The sequence below is a fragment of the Gymnoscopelus microlampas genome (genome assembly GCF_963454915.1).
Source record: "Gymnoscopelus microlampas genome assembly, chromosome: 21".
Classification (NCBI taxonomy): Eukaryota; Metazoa; Chordata; class Actinopteri; order Myctophiformes; family Myctophidae; genus Gymnoscopelus; species Gymnoscopelus microlampas.
The window spans coordinates 44,815,361-44,833,560 of NC_139958.1; the positions used below are offsets into that span (position 1 = coordinate 44,815,361).

At 43.5% G+C, this 18,200-nt stretch overlaps 1 protein-coding gene across 4 annotated transcripts in view; it reads right to left on the minus strand.

The window, feature by feature from the left end:
- The window catches only part of LOC311037002 (secretory carrier-associated membrane protein 1-like), a 302,700-nt gene that overhangs the window by 263,226 nt on the left and 21,274 nt on the right, over window positions 1–18,200 (minus strand). For all 4 annotated transcript variants that reach the window (XR_014599909.1, XR_014599910.1, XR_014599911.1 and 1 more), the window contains exons 3-5: window positions 13,935–14,045; window positions 10,573–10,681; window positions 7,996–8,124 (exon numbers count right to left, since the gene is read on the minus strand). Coding sequence is in view for 1 of the 4 variants with exons in the window: in XM_084046033.1 (XP_083902159.1) it covers window positions 7,996–8,124; window positions 10,573–10,681; window positions 13,935–14,045 (349 nt within the window). In the remaining 3 variants the exon portion in view is untranslated. The remainder of the gene's footprint in view (window positions 1–7,995; window positions 8,125–10,572; window positions 10,682–13,934; window positions 14,046–18,200) is intronic.

Here is an 18,200-nt window from a genome sequence, read left to right on the forward strand (position 1 = left end):
ATATATATATATATACATATACATATATATATATATATATATATATATATATATATATATATATATATATATATATATATATATATATTCAAAGATGTGCACCCATTTTCAAGATTTTTCAAAAATAGCAGATTAGGATTTAGCTTGTATATCTGCTATTTTTTAATAGCCAAAGTATAAAGTAATGGTTATAGCTAAAATCTAAAATGACACAGATGCGTTCCCGGTCTTAATGGGTTTAAATACTGAAACAAGAGTGTGTGACTGTAATAATAACTACATTGGTTCCATTGGAACACACAGGTTCTTTATTTTACATTTCCTGAAAAAGGAAAGCAACAGTGAGTATACGTATAAGGGCGTCTGCATTCTACAGCTCACACTGGAATGTAACACTAACATAACAAGCCATAGGTTCATGTCTGAGGCCTGGAGAGGTAAACAGTAATAGGGGACAGTAGTTGCATGTGTTGACTTTACATATTTGAACAGAGGGATGTTCTGCTTTTGTTTCTTTACTCTGTTCTGTAATTATCCCATGCAATAGGGGAACGCATCTACAATTCTCTTCTAAATCCTAACAGTTTTTTTTTAAACACTTATGTTGCTATAATAATCAGTGGTTCTCAAAGATTTGCACAAATCGTCACAATAAAAAAATATAGCAGATCTACAAGCTCATAGCGCGGCACTCGGTGCTCTGCTATTTTTGAATAGCCAAAGTATAAAATAGTGGTGCGTTCTCGGTTTTAATGGGTTAATGCTTATAGAAATGTATTTTAATGCTTGCTGTAAAGCGCCTTGATATTGCTCTTGTCTACGTAATATTCTATACAAATAAACTTGCCTTGTATTCTTGTATTTCTCACATCGTGTGTGTGTGTGTGTGTGTGTGTGTGTGTGTGGATTTGAAAATATTTAACTAATTAAAAGTATTACAAAGTGTTTGGGACTAAATAATAACTACATTGGATCCAGTAGAACACAGTAGGGCAGGTAAATTAATATTCAAATATTACTTGAACATGTTGGAAAAAAAAAATATTTGAATATAAAAATGTATATTCGATAAAAAAAAAAAAAAAAGATGTTATTTGACAGGGACAACTCAAAAAAGAATGTTATAAAAACAAACAAAATATATTTTTTTATTGGATCCGAGCACTTGATACATAGTTTTTTGTATTGTCCCTGTCAAATAAACATAAATAAATAAATAAGTATAATAATGATATTAATAATAATAGCAATATTCAAATATATTTGAATATTAGCAAAGTTTTAAGAACAATATTCGAATATAATTTCTGAGGAACGTTAACAGCCCTCTAACATAGGTCTAACATAGGCCATTCTCCTGTCTCCAGTGTGCACGTAAAGCAGCAGTGTTGTCAGTCAGTCAGCTGATCAGACACATAACGAGACCACATGACGCATCACGTGACCCTGATCATGTGTTTCCCACATTCCACTTATAATACGTACCATCACCACCCCACTGAACCACTGGCAGGGGTGGAGAAAGTACTACGTTGTTTTACTCAAGTAAAAGCATCAATACTGCAATGTAGAAAGACTCTTGTTGCGAGTAAAAGTCCGGGATTCAAAATGTACTTGAGCTAAAGTATAAAAGTATTGGTATCAAAATGTACTTAAAAGTACCAAAAGTAGAAAGTACTCATTATGCAGATCTACAAGCTCACATGTAGATCGGCTTTTCAAATCAGATTTTCAAATGGCCGAAATGTATATAGGGCTGAAGTGGTTCATGTATGTTTTGTAATAATAATCAAAATCTACAAAGTAACTAGTAACTTAAGTTTTCAAATAATTGTGGTGGAGTAAAAGTACAATATTTGCCTCTGAGATGTAGTGGAGTAGAAGTAAAAGTGCTGAAAATTGGAAAGTAAAGTAAAAATACCTCAAAATTGTACTTAAGTACAGTACTTGAGAACATGTACTTAGCTACTTTACACCACTGCCCACTGGTTCATTCTATACTCTACACGGAACTGAGATGGTTGATTATATAAATCACAGGTAATAACCTTTTTAATTCCAAGGACCCCCAGTTTGATATGCATTAGGCTACGGACCCCTATAACTCTGAGTGCGTACAAATGGAACCAAATGGATTTTCCAAAACCGTAGGGCAGTGGACATTTTGGCCTAAGGATGGCGCTACGATAAAGGTCAAAGGGTCACCAAAATCAATAGGGTTCTTTCTCTGGGGGTCAAGAAGGTGAACAGCAAATTCCATGAAAAATCCCCAAAATCCAGGTTTTAAGAGGTTTGGGGGCTAAAGTATTAGGCAGACGTTTTCACCCTGCCACTAGGGGGGCTAAAACCATTGATTGATTGATTGATGTACTTTATTTAGTAAGACATGAGAACAACAGTACATGGAAGTACAAATTCACAATACAAGGTCTACTAAACTGGAAGACTCATTAAAGCACTGAGCTTGTTTCAAATGAGTTCCCCACGCACACAAATCATGACGACATATAAGAGACAGACAGATATACAGGGTTGAGCTGTAGGGGGTGCGGCGCACCCTTAGTTCTGACACTGTGGGGGCTGGGGGCTCGCGCGTGCTCCACATGCACGCACCGTCAGCGGCGGTCTTTAACGCCTTAAAGTTTAAACAATAGCCTCTCAAGGTTCGCGCCGTCAGTGGCGAGCCGTTCTCAATAGCGTCTACCTGGCTGCTTTGCATAACATTAGGCTACTCGAGAAAAGACACGGACTTGAATTGAATGTGTCTCAACAGTCTCTGCACTGCAAGGTGTGAAGGGGATCGCTTAGCAGAGGACCCAGTTCTCTGAGACAAGACAAAGACAAGTTGTCTGATTATTTTAACTACTTATGTGTGGGTGAGTCTATGTAAAGGGCTTTTATAAAAAAATAAAAGGAAAATAAAATAATTAATTTGAAACAAAAATAAAAACAACAAATTAACAATGCAACAAAATAATAATACTTATAATTACCTTAATAATCACATGTTGAATACAGTATTTCAACAAGCACTGAGCTGAGTGGCTATGTGCACATGCCTGCGTACGTGACGTCATAAAATACAGCACCCTTAGTTCAAAAATCCACAGCTCACCACTGCAGATATACACACTACTACAGAATGTCATACAATCAGCTTACAGGTTACTGGTATGAAGAGTGAAAAAAATCACACCTGTGTGAAGGTAGCGGCGCCTTTGATACATTTTGTCATCAATAAGTGTTTATAATGTGTTTATAGCCACGTGTCACGTGAAGCTCGACCAATCACTTTGTTGACGTGTCTGACCAATCAGAACGTTGACGCAAAAGCCAGGTATAGAGGGCTACCGCTCTATACCTAAAGGTATAGAGCGGCTAGCGCCGCTAAATATGTACAAAAGAAGAAAGAGAGGGGGGGGGGGGGGGGGGGGGGGGGGGGTAGGTTAGGACTTGGACAGGGGCCATTTATCAAATGCAGCCTCCTGAAGGTGTATCTTTAGGGCAGTTTTGAAAGTGAGTAGGGTTTTACACTCCTTTACTCCTTTTGGTAGGGCATTCCACATTTTTGATGAATAGCATGAGAACGTGTTCATTCCCTTTGTTGAGCCAAATCTGGGTTGAACATGATTAGTGGAGCTGCCTCTGGTGTTATGATCATGGACTTCATTAACATTTTGGAAATATTTTGACAAATACAGGGGGATCCCAATGTTGTGGTGTATCTTGAAAACCAGGCCCATAGCATTAAATATAAGAATGTAAAATAGACCCCTTATCAGACAACGTCACACTGATAAGAACCAGTATGCGCACGCAGGCCGGCACCAAATGAACCCCACCGCTCATAAGATGCAATGTTAAAGTGGTCACTGCATTCACATGTAAAAATGCATTCCATCAAACTTTCAGATACTGTTTTTCTCCCAGTGTGGAGGAAGAATGCTTAGAATGTTTACTGTGATCTCTCGCTCTTGGAATATATAATCCTCGGTTTCTGTTGTGTGTAAACAATAATAGCGATTCAAAGCAGTTGTCCCCCAAACCCCACCTCCAGTGGCTGTCCTAAGAACGGAGGGAGCGCTTTATGACCATGGCACCAGAGCCTGCTTGGCTCGCGCAGCTGCGGCCCGTCAAGCATAATTTATGCTCTGTCCCGCAAAGGTGTCACACGCAGAGAACGCGATAATACCGTTGCGCGATGAAGTATGTCTCGCTAGGGAGCGCCTCACTAGCCAATACACAAGAGGAGGTTGAATGAACTGAAACCAGCGCACCCCAAAACAGCAGGTTCGGGGATCTGTTGGGAATTGATTAGATGAAACGGTCACCTGTGCGCCCAGTCTCAATGTTTGTAAACAAATAATTGGTCTATTAGTTTCTAGGTGTAGCTTAACCACTTCAACCCTTGCATCCCTATTCCGGGGGGAACATCTCTTCCAAAATAGCCAATGAATCTAAAAGCTCACAACGTGGCGTGTTGTGAGCTTGTAGATCGGCTATTTTCGGTGAAAGAGGTTTGGTGTAGAGCAGCGGTTCTCAAACTATGGGTCGTGACCCAAAGTGGGGTTACGGGAAGGTGCCGTTGGGGTCGCGCAGTGGCATCCAAAAAAATATGACTTTTTTTTAAAATCAAGAAACAGTAAAAAGGAAAAAAGTGAGGTCGTCGCCATCAAACAAACTATATACACCTTCAACAGCGACCCAGAATAAGCAGCTAAGAGACAACACACACAAGCCCTTGCTGATGCACACAAACTGATTAAGCTCTCTTCATAAACGATTTCCTTAGGAACTACAGTATGTTCAATATGAGCGGGTGGCTTAAAAGAGCCATTTTGGCTGTTTTTGTTAGTCCGAGAGCAAGAGGGTACAGGACCACAGGTACATTTGGTACCATCTGTACCCTCGCGGAGTTAAATTTAGATTGCGACGTAACGTTACCGTGCGGAGACGCCGAGGAGATCATTCTCACAGACAGACAACCAGAACAGTTACCAACAGCGGCCGCGATGGAGAAAAACGCCACTGTCGGTGGTCAAAGATAAAATCGAGAGGTGGATCAAGAAACTCCGGTGGTTCTAGCAAAATATTTTGGCTAAATGATCCAGTTTACATTACAAATGTGTGCACATTGAAACACCTCCATAGCGTTTCAGTTTGCGGGTAGGGGGGGGGGGGTAATAAATCATAATATGGGGTTTTGGTATGAAAATGTTTGAGAACCCCTGCCTGGTGTAGAGGGGAAAAAGAGCGGACAACTACGTATTTGTTTACAAAGTATAGAGAGTGGTTAAAACAGAATTAGCATATCCTAATGGCTCCAGACCATAGACCCCGCCCACTCCACTGAGCTTCGTGAAGCTTCAGTCTGATAATCAGGCTACTATTGTTCTGAGTTTGATGGGTCCTGACTGAAAATCCTTGATCAGGTTTTGAATCCAGAAGTATAGACAATAAAACCTAAGCAATTATATCCTAGTTTAATTGGAGCTTGTAGATTTGCTGCCATATGATGACGTAAGAAATAGGATTTAACTGGTTAGCAAACAACCTTGTTGCTTGTTCATCTACTCTGTTCCCACAAAGAAAACCAGCGTTTTAGTCTACATTGTAGAAATGATTCTGTGTCTGATTAAATAACAATAATTCTGTCAACAGTTGTAAGGTAACCCATCAGTCTAAAGCAGCCGTTCTCCGAGTGGGGTCTGGGGACCCCCAGGGGTCCTTGAGGAATTTCCAGGGGGTCCCCACTCCCCAGCAAAATCAGTTAATCTAGCATCAAAATCAGCACTTTAACCCTATAACACATCGGCTATTTGAAAATGGCAGATCTACAAGTTCACAACGTATCGCTATGTGAGGTTGTAGATCTGCTGTTTTCAGAGATTCTGGAACATTTGGGGAAATATTTTAAGTAGGGCTCGGAATCGATTAAAAAAAAAAAATCTAATTAATTAGAGGCTTTGTAATTAATTAATCGCATTTTAATCGCATATCAATATTTGACCTGAGAACAGTGAAAAGCAATTTTTTCAAATGGATTTTGGCATATGTCTTTAAGTACATGTACTTAAGAACTGTATTTAAGTACAATTTCAAGGTATTTGCATTTTAACTCTCTCAGTGCCAGACCCCGAGTTATCCCGAGTTTTTACTGAATACCCTTCCTGCCAGAACGAAAAATCCAGAGTTTTATAAAAAAATTAAAAAAATTGAAAAATATATATACATTTTTTTGGGGGGGAAAAAAGTGTTGAGAACCCAAGATATCATTATCTGAAGATGTGCAGCTCCATCCACTCCTTGTTTAACTTACAACTGAAAAAGGCTGTATCTCGCTTCCTAAGCACCTTTTTTTTACTTTGAAAAAAACAAAAAAAATCTTGGCACAGTTCGCAATCATTTTTTTATTTAATTGGCACTGAGAGAGTTAAAAATAGGTGTGATTAAAATGCGTTAATTTTTTTAACGCAATATTTTTTCTGTAATTAATTGATCGAAATTAACGCGATAAAGTCCCGGCCCTAATTTTAAGTACAACTTTGAGCAGAGGTGATGTAAATTCAAAAAGGTGAACAATCGTATTTACAGAGTTAATGTCAAATTGCATGTAACCGCGCCGCTCAAACAAATATTATATCTTTCGGTGGGAATGCACCTTTAGACCCGAGTTGCAACTGTAATTTGAACACTTTTTTTCACTCCACACCAAATCTCCTCGCCAAAAATGGCTGATCTACAAGCTCATGAAGATCGGGTGTTGCGACGCGTTGTGAGCTTGTAGCTCAGCTATCTTTGGTGAACATTCCCCCCAGAATAATGTGTGCCAGTGTTCCTACTCTACCATAGGTTACAGTATAGTTTCATTAATTCAAATACGTTTTATATAGCATCTTTAACCCATTCAATACAGGAACGCATCTGTGTCATTTTAGATTTAACCATTATTTTATACTTTGGCTATTCAAAAATAGCAGATCTAAAAGCTCATAGCGCTCCAAGCTTGTAGATCTGCTATTTTTGGAAAATCTTGAACATTTGTGTTTATTTTAACTCAATTCTTTGCTTCTGGAAGTCCCTGGAACTAAATCTTTTAGAAATGGTTTGCTTTAAAACAATATATATTCAAAGATTTGCACACATTTTCACGATTTAACCCATTAAGACCTGGAACGCATCTGTGTCACTTTTTGATTTGAGCTAAAAAAAAAACATTATTTTACACTTTTGGCTATTCAAAAATAGCAGATCTACATGCTCGTAGTGCGGCACCGAGTGCCGCGCTACGAGCTTGTAGATCTGCTATTTTTTTTTAAATCGTGAACATGTGTGCAAATCTTTGAATTTAGATTGTTTTAAACGAACATTTTTAACACATTTACTGCCAGAGTTTATTCATAATGTACTCACCCACTGGCAGCATTTTTTATCATTTTTTATAGAAAGAATGTGAATTACTTGTCCGTTTATTTTTTTAATTGAAGTGATTTTTTTATTTTTTATTATTATTTTATATCTCCTAATTCATTGTGAATAACGAAAAGAAATGAATACCCAAAAATTAGAGAAACATTTTAGAAATTCAAAAACAAAATAAAAAAAAGGAAAAAAAAGAATTCTCCCCTTTGGCGGTTAACACCATTGACTGAAAAGGGGAGAATTCTCCGCTTTGGCAGTAGACCTGACATGACTCTTTACTTCTGGGGGGTCCCTGGAACAAAATGTTTTGAGATGGGGGTCGGCGGCCAAATACATATAATTTCGGGGGTCATTGACATGAAAAAGTTTGAGAACCACGGATATAGAAAACATAACTTTTTTCAGAATACTGTTGGGATTTAGAAGACAATTTGTAGAATCGGCTTCAGGTCTTAATGGGTTAAAAAAGAAATAGCAGATCTACAAGCTCATAGCGCGGCACTCGGTGCCGCGCTATGAGCTTGTATATCTGCTATTTTTGAATAGCCAAAATGCTGTGCGGTTTAAGCTCACCCATCCAGAGGTAGTACATGATCTTAACCGTCTTCTGGAACTCAACAGGAATGTCCACAGTGATGTCGTGATAGAAGCACGGCCCTACGGGAAACTTCTCTGGCAGAGGGGGCCAGTTGTTTTTTCGACCTGAAACAAGAGAGACAAGACAATAGAATTTATGCTAATGAGGAGGGCGGAGCAATATGGCTCCGTCACAGTCGACGCAGGTTTACACGCGAGACGCAAAGGCTCTGGCTACACAGACAGCACCGTTTGAAGTGCGTGCCGTTTGGTCCAATAAACGATCGTCATTGTCATAGTTTTTCTAGGATTTCAACAAGGATGTGCTGTTTGCATTGTGGGCGGCGGTGGCTCAGGAGGTAGAGCGGCCGCTTCCCAGTTCGATCTCAGGCTCCTCCAGAGTTAGTGTCGAAGTGTCCTTCCTTGAGCAAGGCGCTGAACCCCTAATTGCTCCCGCTGAGCAGGTTGGGGCCTTGCATGGATTCCTCTGCCGGGGTGTGTGTGTGTGTGTGTGTGTGTGTGTGTGTGTGTGTGTGAATGTAATGCACAATCATTGTAAAGCACCTTGGATAACGGCGCTATATAAATGCACCATTTACCATTGTAGCGCTATCAGTGCAAAAATACATTTTATTGTTACTAACTCTGCACGTCTGCATCCATTAAAATACTGTACTGATACTGTCACCATATACAGTATAGGCACTGGCACCAGTTTATTTTTAAGGCTATTGATGGGAGGTTAGCACCATAGATCATATTGCTGGTAAGAGTGGAAAAACAGAACTCCCGCTCACACGACTGGCTTAGTAACTTGCGCCTCCGGATGTTCAGTCTGAACTGGGAAAATCTGCTTTCTGCTTTGATGCTCCAGTTTCATGGAACAATCTACAACTCACGCTAAAAAATGTACGCCCCAATATCCTGTATGGACAATGTAATAACCTGCTCTCAAATCTCCCTACGTTTTAACTTACCGTACTAGTTTTCCGTTTGGGTTTCATTTTGTTATTTCTGCGTTTTGGATCTGTACGTGTCTTAATTGTTGAGTGTGAGTGTGTGTGTGTGTGTGTGTGTGTGTGTGTGTGTGTGTGTGTGTGTGTGTGTGTGTGCGTGCGTGCGTGCGTGCGTGCGTGCGTGCGTGCGAGTGAGTGAGTGTGTGTTCTCGACAGCTTTGCAAATGAGGGCAAACCTCAATGCTCTTTTCGAGAATAAATACAAGTTTCCATCAATATTCAACTGAATATCAATTTTCACTGATAGTGTATTGATATAGTTCCTTATTCTATATTTTTCTTCCTATCTGCTCTGTGTTTCTTACTGCTGTACCAATCAAGGGATCAAGTAAAGGTTTATGTGCGTGTATGCAGCCTGATCGCCAGAGAATTAGTATACATTGCACGGATTTGTGCACGTCATTCCGTGCATAGTCGCCTAGAAACCCCCAAATTCCGTGCATATGTACGGGGAGTCCCACGGTGGGCGTAACCAGTCGCAACCCGGAAAAACCAGGAAGTAGAGCAGTCCCCACAACAAAATTTACGATTCTGTGCCTATCGGTACGTAACTCAAACGCCGCTGAGTAGGCTCAAGGGAATGTCGCTATGTTCAGGACGGCAACTCGCGCGCTTTAGCGCGCTCGGTGGTCCTTCACAAAGCGACAATTCCCTTGAGACTGCGCGGCTCCGAAATGGTTTAGTCACAATGGGGGAGATGCGAGGCGGCTATGCACGGAATTTGTGGTTTTCCAGTAGTCTATGCACGGATTTTGAGAAACGCTGAAAAACGTTCAATGAGAACGTTTCCTCTGGCGATCGGGTTGGTGTATGTGTTGTGAAAGTGTTAAGAGGTCTGCAAGCCCGACCATTTTTTTAACTAGAGCTCTCGCACCTACAGTATGTTGTGGCCCCGATCCGACCGATATGCCAATATATGGCCGTATCAGAGGTACCCAGGGGACACATGTGCAAATGTGCAACGCGTTGTGAGCTTGTAGATCTGCTATTTTTCCCCCTTTTTTTTTAAAGATTTGTTTTTTGGCTTTACTGCCTTTATTAATAGTTCAAGTGAGGAACGGGACTCAAACCCACCACGCACCGTTAGGCTGCATTACAGCCTATATTATATGTGGTATGCGCCTGGACCTCTAGGCCATGAATCTTTTTGATTCATGGAATTTCTTTGATTGTTTTTGAATTTGGAAAATGTGCGATTTCTTTTTTTGGGGTGGGGGGGTTGAATATCTTTTGAAATAATAATAAAAAATGTAGGTAGCAAAAAAAAAGGGATATTTGCTTGCGACCCAAAAATGGGTCCCGACCCAGTGGTTGGGAAACTCTAGTAGGTGTTTATTCCAAACCTCCGGATGCTCTCTCTCTCGCTATAGTGTGTAGGCATTAGATGTGTGTGCAGGCGTGTAGGAGTGTGTAGGTGTTGTGTAGTTGTGTGTAGGTGTTTATTACAAACCTCCAGATGCACTCTCAGGCTCTGCATCTCTCTCTCTCTCTCTCTCTAGAGTGTGTAGGTGTTGTGTGGGTGTTGTGTGTAGGTGTGTGCAGGGTGTTTGTTACAAACCTCCAGATGCACTCAGGCTCTGCATCTCTCGCTCTCGGCGGTCCAACTCTGCAGCCTTCCTCTCCAACTCCTCCTGTCTCCTTAACAACTCAGCTGCTGCCGGAGCCTCCTACACACACACACACGTACACGCGCACACACACACGCACACAAAATGGATTTCACATTCTTGATTAATCTATGTCAGTGGTTCTCAAACTGTGGGTTGGTACCCCCAGGGGGGTCCTAAAATTTAGGCTTAATCCAGAGCAATTTACAGTAATAGGCTCTATTCACAGCAGCCATATTATGAAGACATTCACAGGTGTTACCAATGATACTAATGAAGGCTCTGTTCCATTCTGGTCAAACAGAGTCAGGGTGCTGGTATTGTGCATGTTGGCTCACTGGAAACACTCTGTTACACCAGTGGGTCTACAGTTGGGGTCCAGGGACCCTCATGGGCTTCCAAATGGCCCCTTACAGGTGTGTAACTCTGAGAGTGTACAAATGGAACCAAATGGACCCGTAAGGGTCCATTTGGTTCCATCTGTACACTCTCAGAGTTATGGGGGTCGTGAAAACCACTGTGCTACACTAAATGGAACAGAGCCTTCATTAGTTTCATTGGTAACACCTGGGAAGGAAGTGATAATAGGGCTGCTGTGCATAGAGCCTATTAAGGCAAACACGAGGGGTCCTCAGATGATTGGCTTAATGTGCAAAATTGTTTTCTCAGTCAACAGTAAACAAACCAACATGCAGTTGAAGTGTATACAATCTGTACATTTATAAAGTGACATTTCTGAAATGATTTGTTTTATTGCGTCAAAAGTAAACAAACTACACTATAGAAAATTGTCAAACATTGGCCAAATTGCCAAATGATACGTTAGAAAGAGGCAAGAATTGTCAAAATAGCCGATCTACAAGCCGATCTACAAGCTCACAACGTGTTGTGAGCTTGTAGATCAGCTATTTTCACAATATGTATCTGTAAAACCAAGTCAAACTAAATGTAATGTCTCAACAAGTGCATGTCAGGGTGGGGGGTCCCCAGTTCAAACATTATTATGTCCCCAGTTCAAAGTTTGGGGGGTCCCCAGTTCAAACATGATTATTTTGGTGCGTCGCGGCCTGAAAAGTTGTAGAACCACTGATCTATGTGTACAGTATGTGTTTAGAAGGGCTGAACAACATGGAAATAAATAATATCATTTAAGATCTGAATAAAAACACTGTTTTTTTTACTGACTGGTTACATGTACTACCACACCTAGCGCCAATTGTCGCTCGAGTCTCCCTATTCTGAACCCTTTCTCTCGCTGTGACCCTGAGTTGTAATTTCTCCTGTTAATCTTGTGATTTCTTGGACAAGCAACCCTGCGCGTCACTTGTCACTGTGTTCAAGCAGGAATATGGATGACACAGTTTCCCACAAAGAACAAATATACTGCAGTGTGCACTTCTAAATTTAAGCTCTTTCTTAGCCTTTTAACATTCATGTTGTAACCGCTAGCACAATGTGTTTGCACTTTTTAATGTCTTGTCTCTGTGGCATTGTGTGAGCTTCCTGTTTGCTTCCTGTTTGTCGGACGAAAAAAAGAACTAGCCGTGACAAGATTTGTATTGTATTGAACCCTTTGAACAGTGCCTTGGACTCATTGTCTTTTTGATTATGAATTGTGTGTGAGCTATTGCAACATGTTGCCTTGTGTCATAACAACTTAGCAAAACATTGTTGGGGTTTGTGCACGTTATCAGTATCATTACAACAAATGATCCTCATGCCCTGTACAAATATAGTTTCTTCCAATGCACGTTTTGTTACTTTTACCACCACTCTCCGCCTGTTCAAAACTACCCCATGAGCATGGACCAGAATTATTAGAATAGTTAGTAATACTACTTTCTCAAATAGTCCCAATTCATGATTCTGATTGGCTGAGTCCCGCTAAACTAGGATCGCTTGTATCAGTACCACTGTGCCTATGTTGTTTACAATATTCAGTGTGCCGTTCCATGGATGTATTTTGGATGTACTTTGTTTACCTGTATATTATGAGCAAGGTTTTACAAATCACTATTAAAAACAAGGCAGACACTATGACGCGTACCGCTCTGTACGTTTGATACTTTCGATTCATTTGCACAGCAGCTTCCTGGTTTGTGCTGGCAGTCACAGAGAATACTTTCTTGTGGCATTGTGGAAAGTATTCTTGGAATATGTCTATGATATTCATGTTGCCACATTTGGTATGCGTTTTAGAACAGCAATAAGCCACTCAAGGTTGTGGTTTATCTTGAACGGCTATGAGGGTCAGCAGCACTAGAAGCTGCTTCTAAATATGGAACTGAGTAGGTAGTAGGTATTGAGGTTCCTGTGTTATTTTTATGTTTGTTTTAGTGTAGATATACCGGTATGTATTATTATTATTTTTTGTATCAATATTGTAGACGGTATATTGTAAATATATATTGTATCAGTGTTTCCCCTAGCCAGAAGCTGAAGGTGTAGGGGAGGAATGCAAAAATAATTGGGGTTGGGAACATTTTTGGGTTCTCAAAATGCATATCTATGCTCAAACACAAAGTCTTATATTTGATATAGTACATGTGCACTGTAATAATCTGTATAGTTTACATATGAATTGTCTCCAGATTTAGGAAAATATACTTTTATTAGACAAAAGCATAGACAAAAGTATACAAATCAGTGAGTCACACATCAACAACTACTGATGGCACCCTGCTTGAGAGCATTTGAGCATTATACAGTACCAATGCATTTGATATCATTGTTTCTGTCATTTTTACAGAAAAAAATCATACTGTGGCGGTCGGATTTAAGGGGTGGCGGCCCGCCACTGCTTAACTCATTGAGTGCCACAATCCGTCAAATCCGTCACGTGGCCTGACGCCCAGAGCGCCACGATCCGTCAAATCCGTCATAAAAAAAATTTCAAAATAATTTTTTTTTTTCAAAATAAAAGTTTTTTTTTTTTTGTTTTTTTTTTGGGGAAAAACATGTTCAGAACCCAAGATATGATGATTTGAAGATTTGCTGGTCCATCCACTCCTTGTTTAACCTATAACTTAAAAAGGCTGTATCTCGCTTCCTAAGCACTTTTTTTTTACAATGAATTTTGGCTGTGGCACTCAGAACCAAAATTCCATTAACATGAATAAATAAGTTTGGCACTGAATGAGTTAATGCATATAGGGGAAACACTGATTGTATTGTATTAATCAATCAAGTACTGCACTCTGCGGTAAACCATGACCTTGCATGGTTTTATTGGCGTAGTCTGTGAGTAGCGTGGACGTTCCTCTGTGGGTTTAGGGTTTAGGTTTAGGGTTGGGGTTTAGGGTTAGGTGGTTACCTGTGACTGAGGCTGTGAGTAGGGTGGAGGTTCTTCTGTTGGTTTCATGATAGCTGGCTGTGCATTCAGGGTGGGGGCCACTGGTCTGGGCGGGGCCGTAGCCGGAGCCGTCTGTGAGGACAGAACACATCCAACCACATTAACACACACATTTACGCTATCAAAACACAAGCACATTTACACACGTCTTCTCCCTTCTCTAAAACACCTCTCCCTTCCCTAAAACACCCTGGACAACGCTCCACACGTCCCAGACTCTTCTCCCTTCTCTAAAACACCTCTCCCTTCCCTAAAACACCCTGGACCACAAATGTAAGGAACATTATTTAGATAGCATGTTGTTTAGACAGATAATAGGTTCATTATTTATCTGGTATCCTAGTTATTGTTCTCTCTGCGTTCACGTTTACTCTGCTAAGTCGCTCTTGATAAGAGCACCTGCCAAATGCCTAAATTGCAACTGTAAATTGTAACAAATAACAGTCAGGCATTTTCTAAATTGGTGCATGACTCTGAATACATTAATAACCAACACTATTGCATCCTTTTCAGGAATTCTGCTCCCCCAAAGATGAACAATAATCAGGATGCACTGCTCACTCATACTGACGAGTTGTGAGCTTGTAGATCGGCTATTTTCAGAAACATTTGAAAACATGTGAAATGGGACATTCTGCATAATGCGTACTTACTACTTTTGGTACTTTAAGTATAGTTTGATACCGATAATTTGTACTTTCACTCAAGTACGTTTTTTATCCCAGACTTTTACTTGTAACAGAGTATGTTTGCATTGCAGTATTGATACTTTTACTTAAGTATTACATTTGAGTACTTTTACCACCACTGATGCACAGCAGTCGCAGCTCAGTAGTAAACCGTTTGACTGATCTTAATTTTCTACCCAGTCTGGTCACTGCAGATTCCAGGGCATGTTCACTGCAGTCCCTGTGGCTGCCAAACCTCTAGTGTTGGCCCAGACAGCCACGTGCTTCCTGCCTCTGACTCTATCTGTCCTGTATTTACTACTGCACTGCTGTCTGTCTGTCTGTCTCGACTGCCTGTCTGTCTATCACAGTGGTTCATGTCTAACCCTAACCCAAAAATGATACGTATTTGGCCACGGACCCCCATCTCAAAATATGTTGTTCCAGGGACACCCCAGAAGCAAAGATTTGAGTTACAAATGTTACAAAAAATATATATATATATATATAAGATTTGCAAAAAAGTGTTTTTTCAAAAATAGCAGTTCTATTTCGTCCCTGCTAACCGCCAGAGGCGGTGCTTAAAGCACTGAATGGTTCCCTTCGCGCATGCGCAGTTCGAGTACGTATACCAACGACGTCACTTGTGACCCCGGGATGAACCGGAAGAGGCTATATCTTCCGGTGTCACCAGGGGGTCAGTCCCTTTTTTCTTCTCGCGCGCAGGTTTCGAAAGATCTGCACTAAGCCAGATTACAAACCTACTTTATCATCTTTACTTTAGAGGTCGCTAGTAGTTCTGTGACCATAGGTCGGAGTAGCGTTATTTTCGCCCTCTAAGGACTGCGACTTCTCTCCCTGAGCGGGGCTAAGCCCGCACGGACGCTGTGGGCGTCCGTCGCTCCATCGGCGGGGACGGCTCTTAAATTCCCTCGATCCTACTCCTTGTAAGGTAAAACCAAGTGTTGGATTATAAATCAAATCAGCCTCTGTTGGTATAGGTCGCGTGCGCGCCTCCTCCCTCCTGCATTGGTTGCATGTTGCTAACGGTAGCGTGAGCGCTCCGGTTAGCATCCGGCTAGTTGTTTACGTAGCCCTTGCGATAGCAAGCTTGCTGCCTGCCGCGGCAAGGTATAGTTTAGCACTATTATTTTATATTAGTGTGCTTTTCTTTTGCGGCTTTTTTGATCAGCCCCTGCTAAATAAGCATAGCCACCGTTGGGTGGCATAGCTGCTTTATTTTTTAATATTCATTGTTACCAGTTGTGTTAGCGCTCTGGTCACCTGAACTCGCTACCACTAGCCTCTGCTGGATTCGTCAGTAGCCTCTGCTGGATAGGCAGCGTTAGCGCTCCCTCCCTCCAGCTTACGGTCTCTCCACTAGCCTCTGCTGGATTCGTCAGTAGCCTCTGCTGGATAGGCAGCGTTAGCGCTCCCTCCCTCCAGCTTACGGTCTCTCTCCTAGCAACCAGTGGCGTCCGCGCTCTGGGCTATGGATAACTCCCATTATTGCGCCTCCTGTGAGGCTCCACTCCAGCCGGATGATGGACACGATCTCTGCCCCGGGTGCCTGGGCCCCGAACATCTGAGGGAGGCACTGGACGGCGACGCCTGCATGAACTGCAGCTACATGCCTCGGGCACTGAGGGCGGCCAGACTGGCAGAGGTGGAACCACCACGGGGTGCAGGCGAAATCCCCCCGTCAGGCCAGCCGGCTACAACCAAGGCTAGGCGTTCTAAACGTCGGGCTGAGTCGGCTGCTGCCCCCCCTCCCGAGAAGAGGTCTGACCGCAGTCTTTCAACTGAGGTGGAGAAGCTGTCGGCTGAGCTGGCCCACATGAAGTCCATGCTCATGGCCTGCCAGCCCCATCCCCCTTCGGAGGAGGCAGAGGCGCCTACGCCTCCAATGCCACACCTGACCCCAGAAGACGACACACTTTCTGTGGCGGCATCAGCCACCCACTTTCGTGAGTTTGATGGGGAGGATAGGGGAGACCAGGTCTCCCAGGCCTCGGAGCCGGGCTCCCACTCCTCGGCCCAGGCCTCACTGAGCAAGACGGAGGACGGCTCCATGCACGTCGTCTTGCGCTTGGCTCTAGACCAACAACGGCTGGCCATTCCGCAGCAGGCGGAGTCAGCCCCTGCAAGCGCCTTCTTCAGGCGCCGGCCAGCCTCCACCTCCTTCGCCGTTCCTCACTCGGTGGACTACATAGGTGAGCTACAGGCCTGCTGGAGAGACACGAGGGCCTTCTCCCGTCTCTCGGCCGATGGGCGTACGCTGGCGGCCATGCATGACGCCGCAGCAGTGGGCCTGGACCGTATGCCCCCTATCGAACCTGGCATCGCATCCCTCATCGTCTCCCCCGATGAGGCTCTGCGGCAGGACATTAGATGCCCCCGGCCACAGTGCAGGCTCACTGATGACCTGCTAACAAGGGCTTACGACACGGGAGCGCGCGCCGGTAGACTGGGCAACTCCCTGTCGCATCTAATGCTGGCCCTCTCAGCATCTCTGCAGGGGGGCAGCGCAAGTGCGGACGTAGACTCCGTCGCCTTCTGTGACGCGTCGCTGGAGGCGTTTGGCCTCATGTCACGGGAGCTCGGGAGGATGATGTCCATCCTGGTCCAGACTCGGCGCCAGGTCTGGCTTTCTCAGTCAGACCTCACTGAGCCGTCCAGACGAACCCTCCGCAGTCTCCCAGTGGAGCCGGGAGCGGTGTTCGGCCCAGCCGCTCAGGAAGCACTGGAGCGTACTATTCAGGCCGGGCAGACCAGGCAGCAGCTAGCAGGTCTGGGGCCCACGGGGCCGGCCGTCGGACATTTTTCCCATCAGCAGCTCAGGCACTGGGCTGCTCAAGCTTCGGACCCGTGGGTGGTTACCACCTTAACCCACGGGTACAAGCTTCAGTTCCGACGCCGGCCCCCCACAGCCAGCCGGGTCAAAATGACCATCATCGGCGACCCGGCAAAGTCCCTCGCACTGGGCCAGGAGCTATCTGCCCTCCTGGCCAAGGGCGCAATCGAGGCAGTAGACCCCCTGTTACGCACCAGGGGCTTCTACTCAACATACTTCCTCTGAAAACATGTGAAATGACGGATGCGTATTTCCATGTCCCCATTGCCCGCCAACACCGACCATTTCTCAGGTTCGCCTTCCGGGGCCGCCACTGGCAGTTCCGGGTGCTGCCGTTTGGGCTCTCCCTCTCTCCGAGGGTTTTTACCAAGTTTGTGGCAGCGGCACTGGCGCCTCTACAATCTCGGGGAATGAAGATCCTGCCTTATCTGGACGACTGGCTGGTGTGCGCACCATCCCGGGCGCAGGCAGCCGAGGATACAGCACGGCTCCTGTCCCACGTGGCCTGCCTGGGTCTAAAGGTAAATACACAAAAGAGCTGCCTAACGCCATCCCAGACCACCACATTCATTGGCCTTTCCCTGGATACTACAAACATGACAGCATGTCCGTCTCCCCGCCGGGTGGACGACATCCTGAAACTCTTGCCCGCGTTCCGGAGAGGCAGGCGGCTGCCGCTCCTCATGTTCCTCAGCCTCTTGGGCA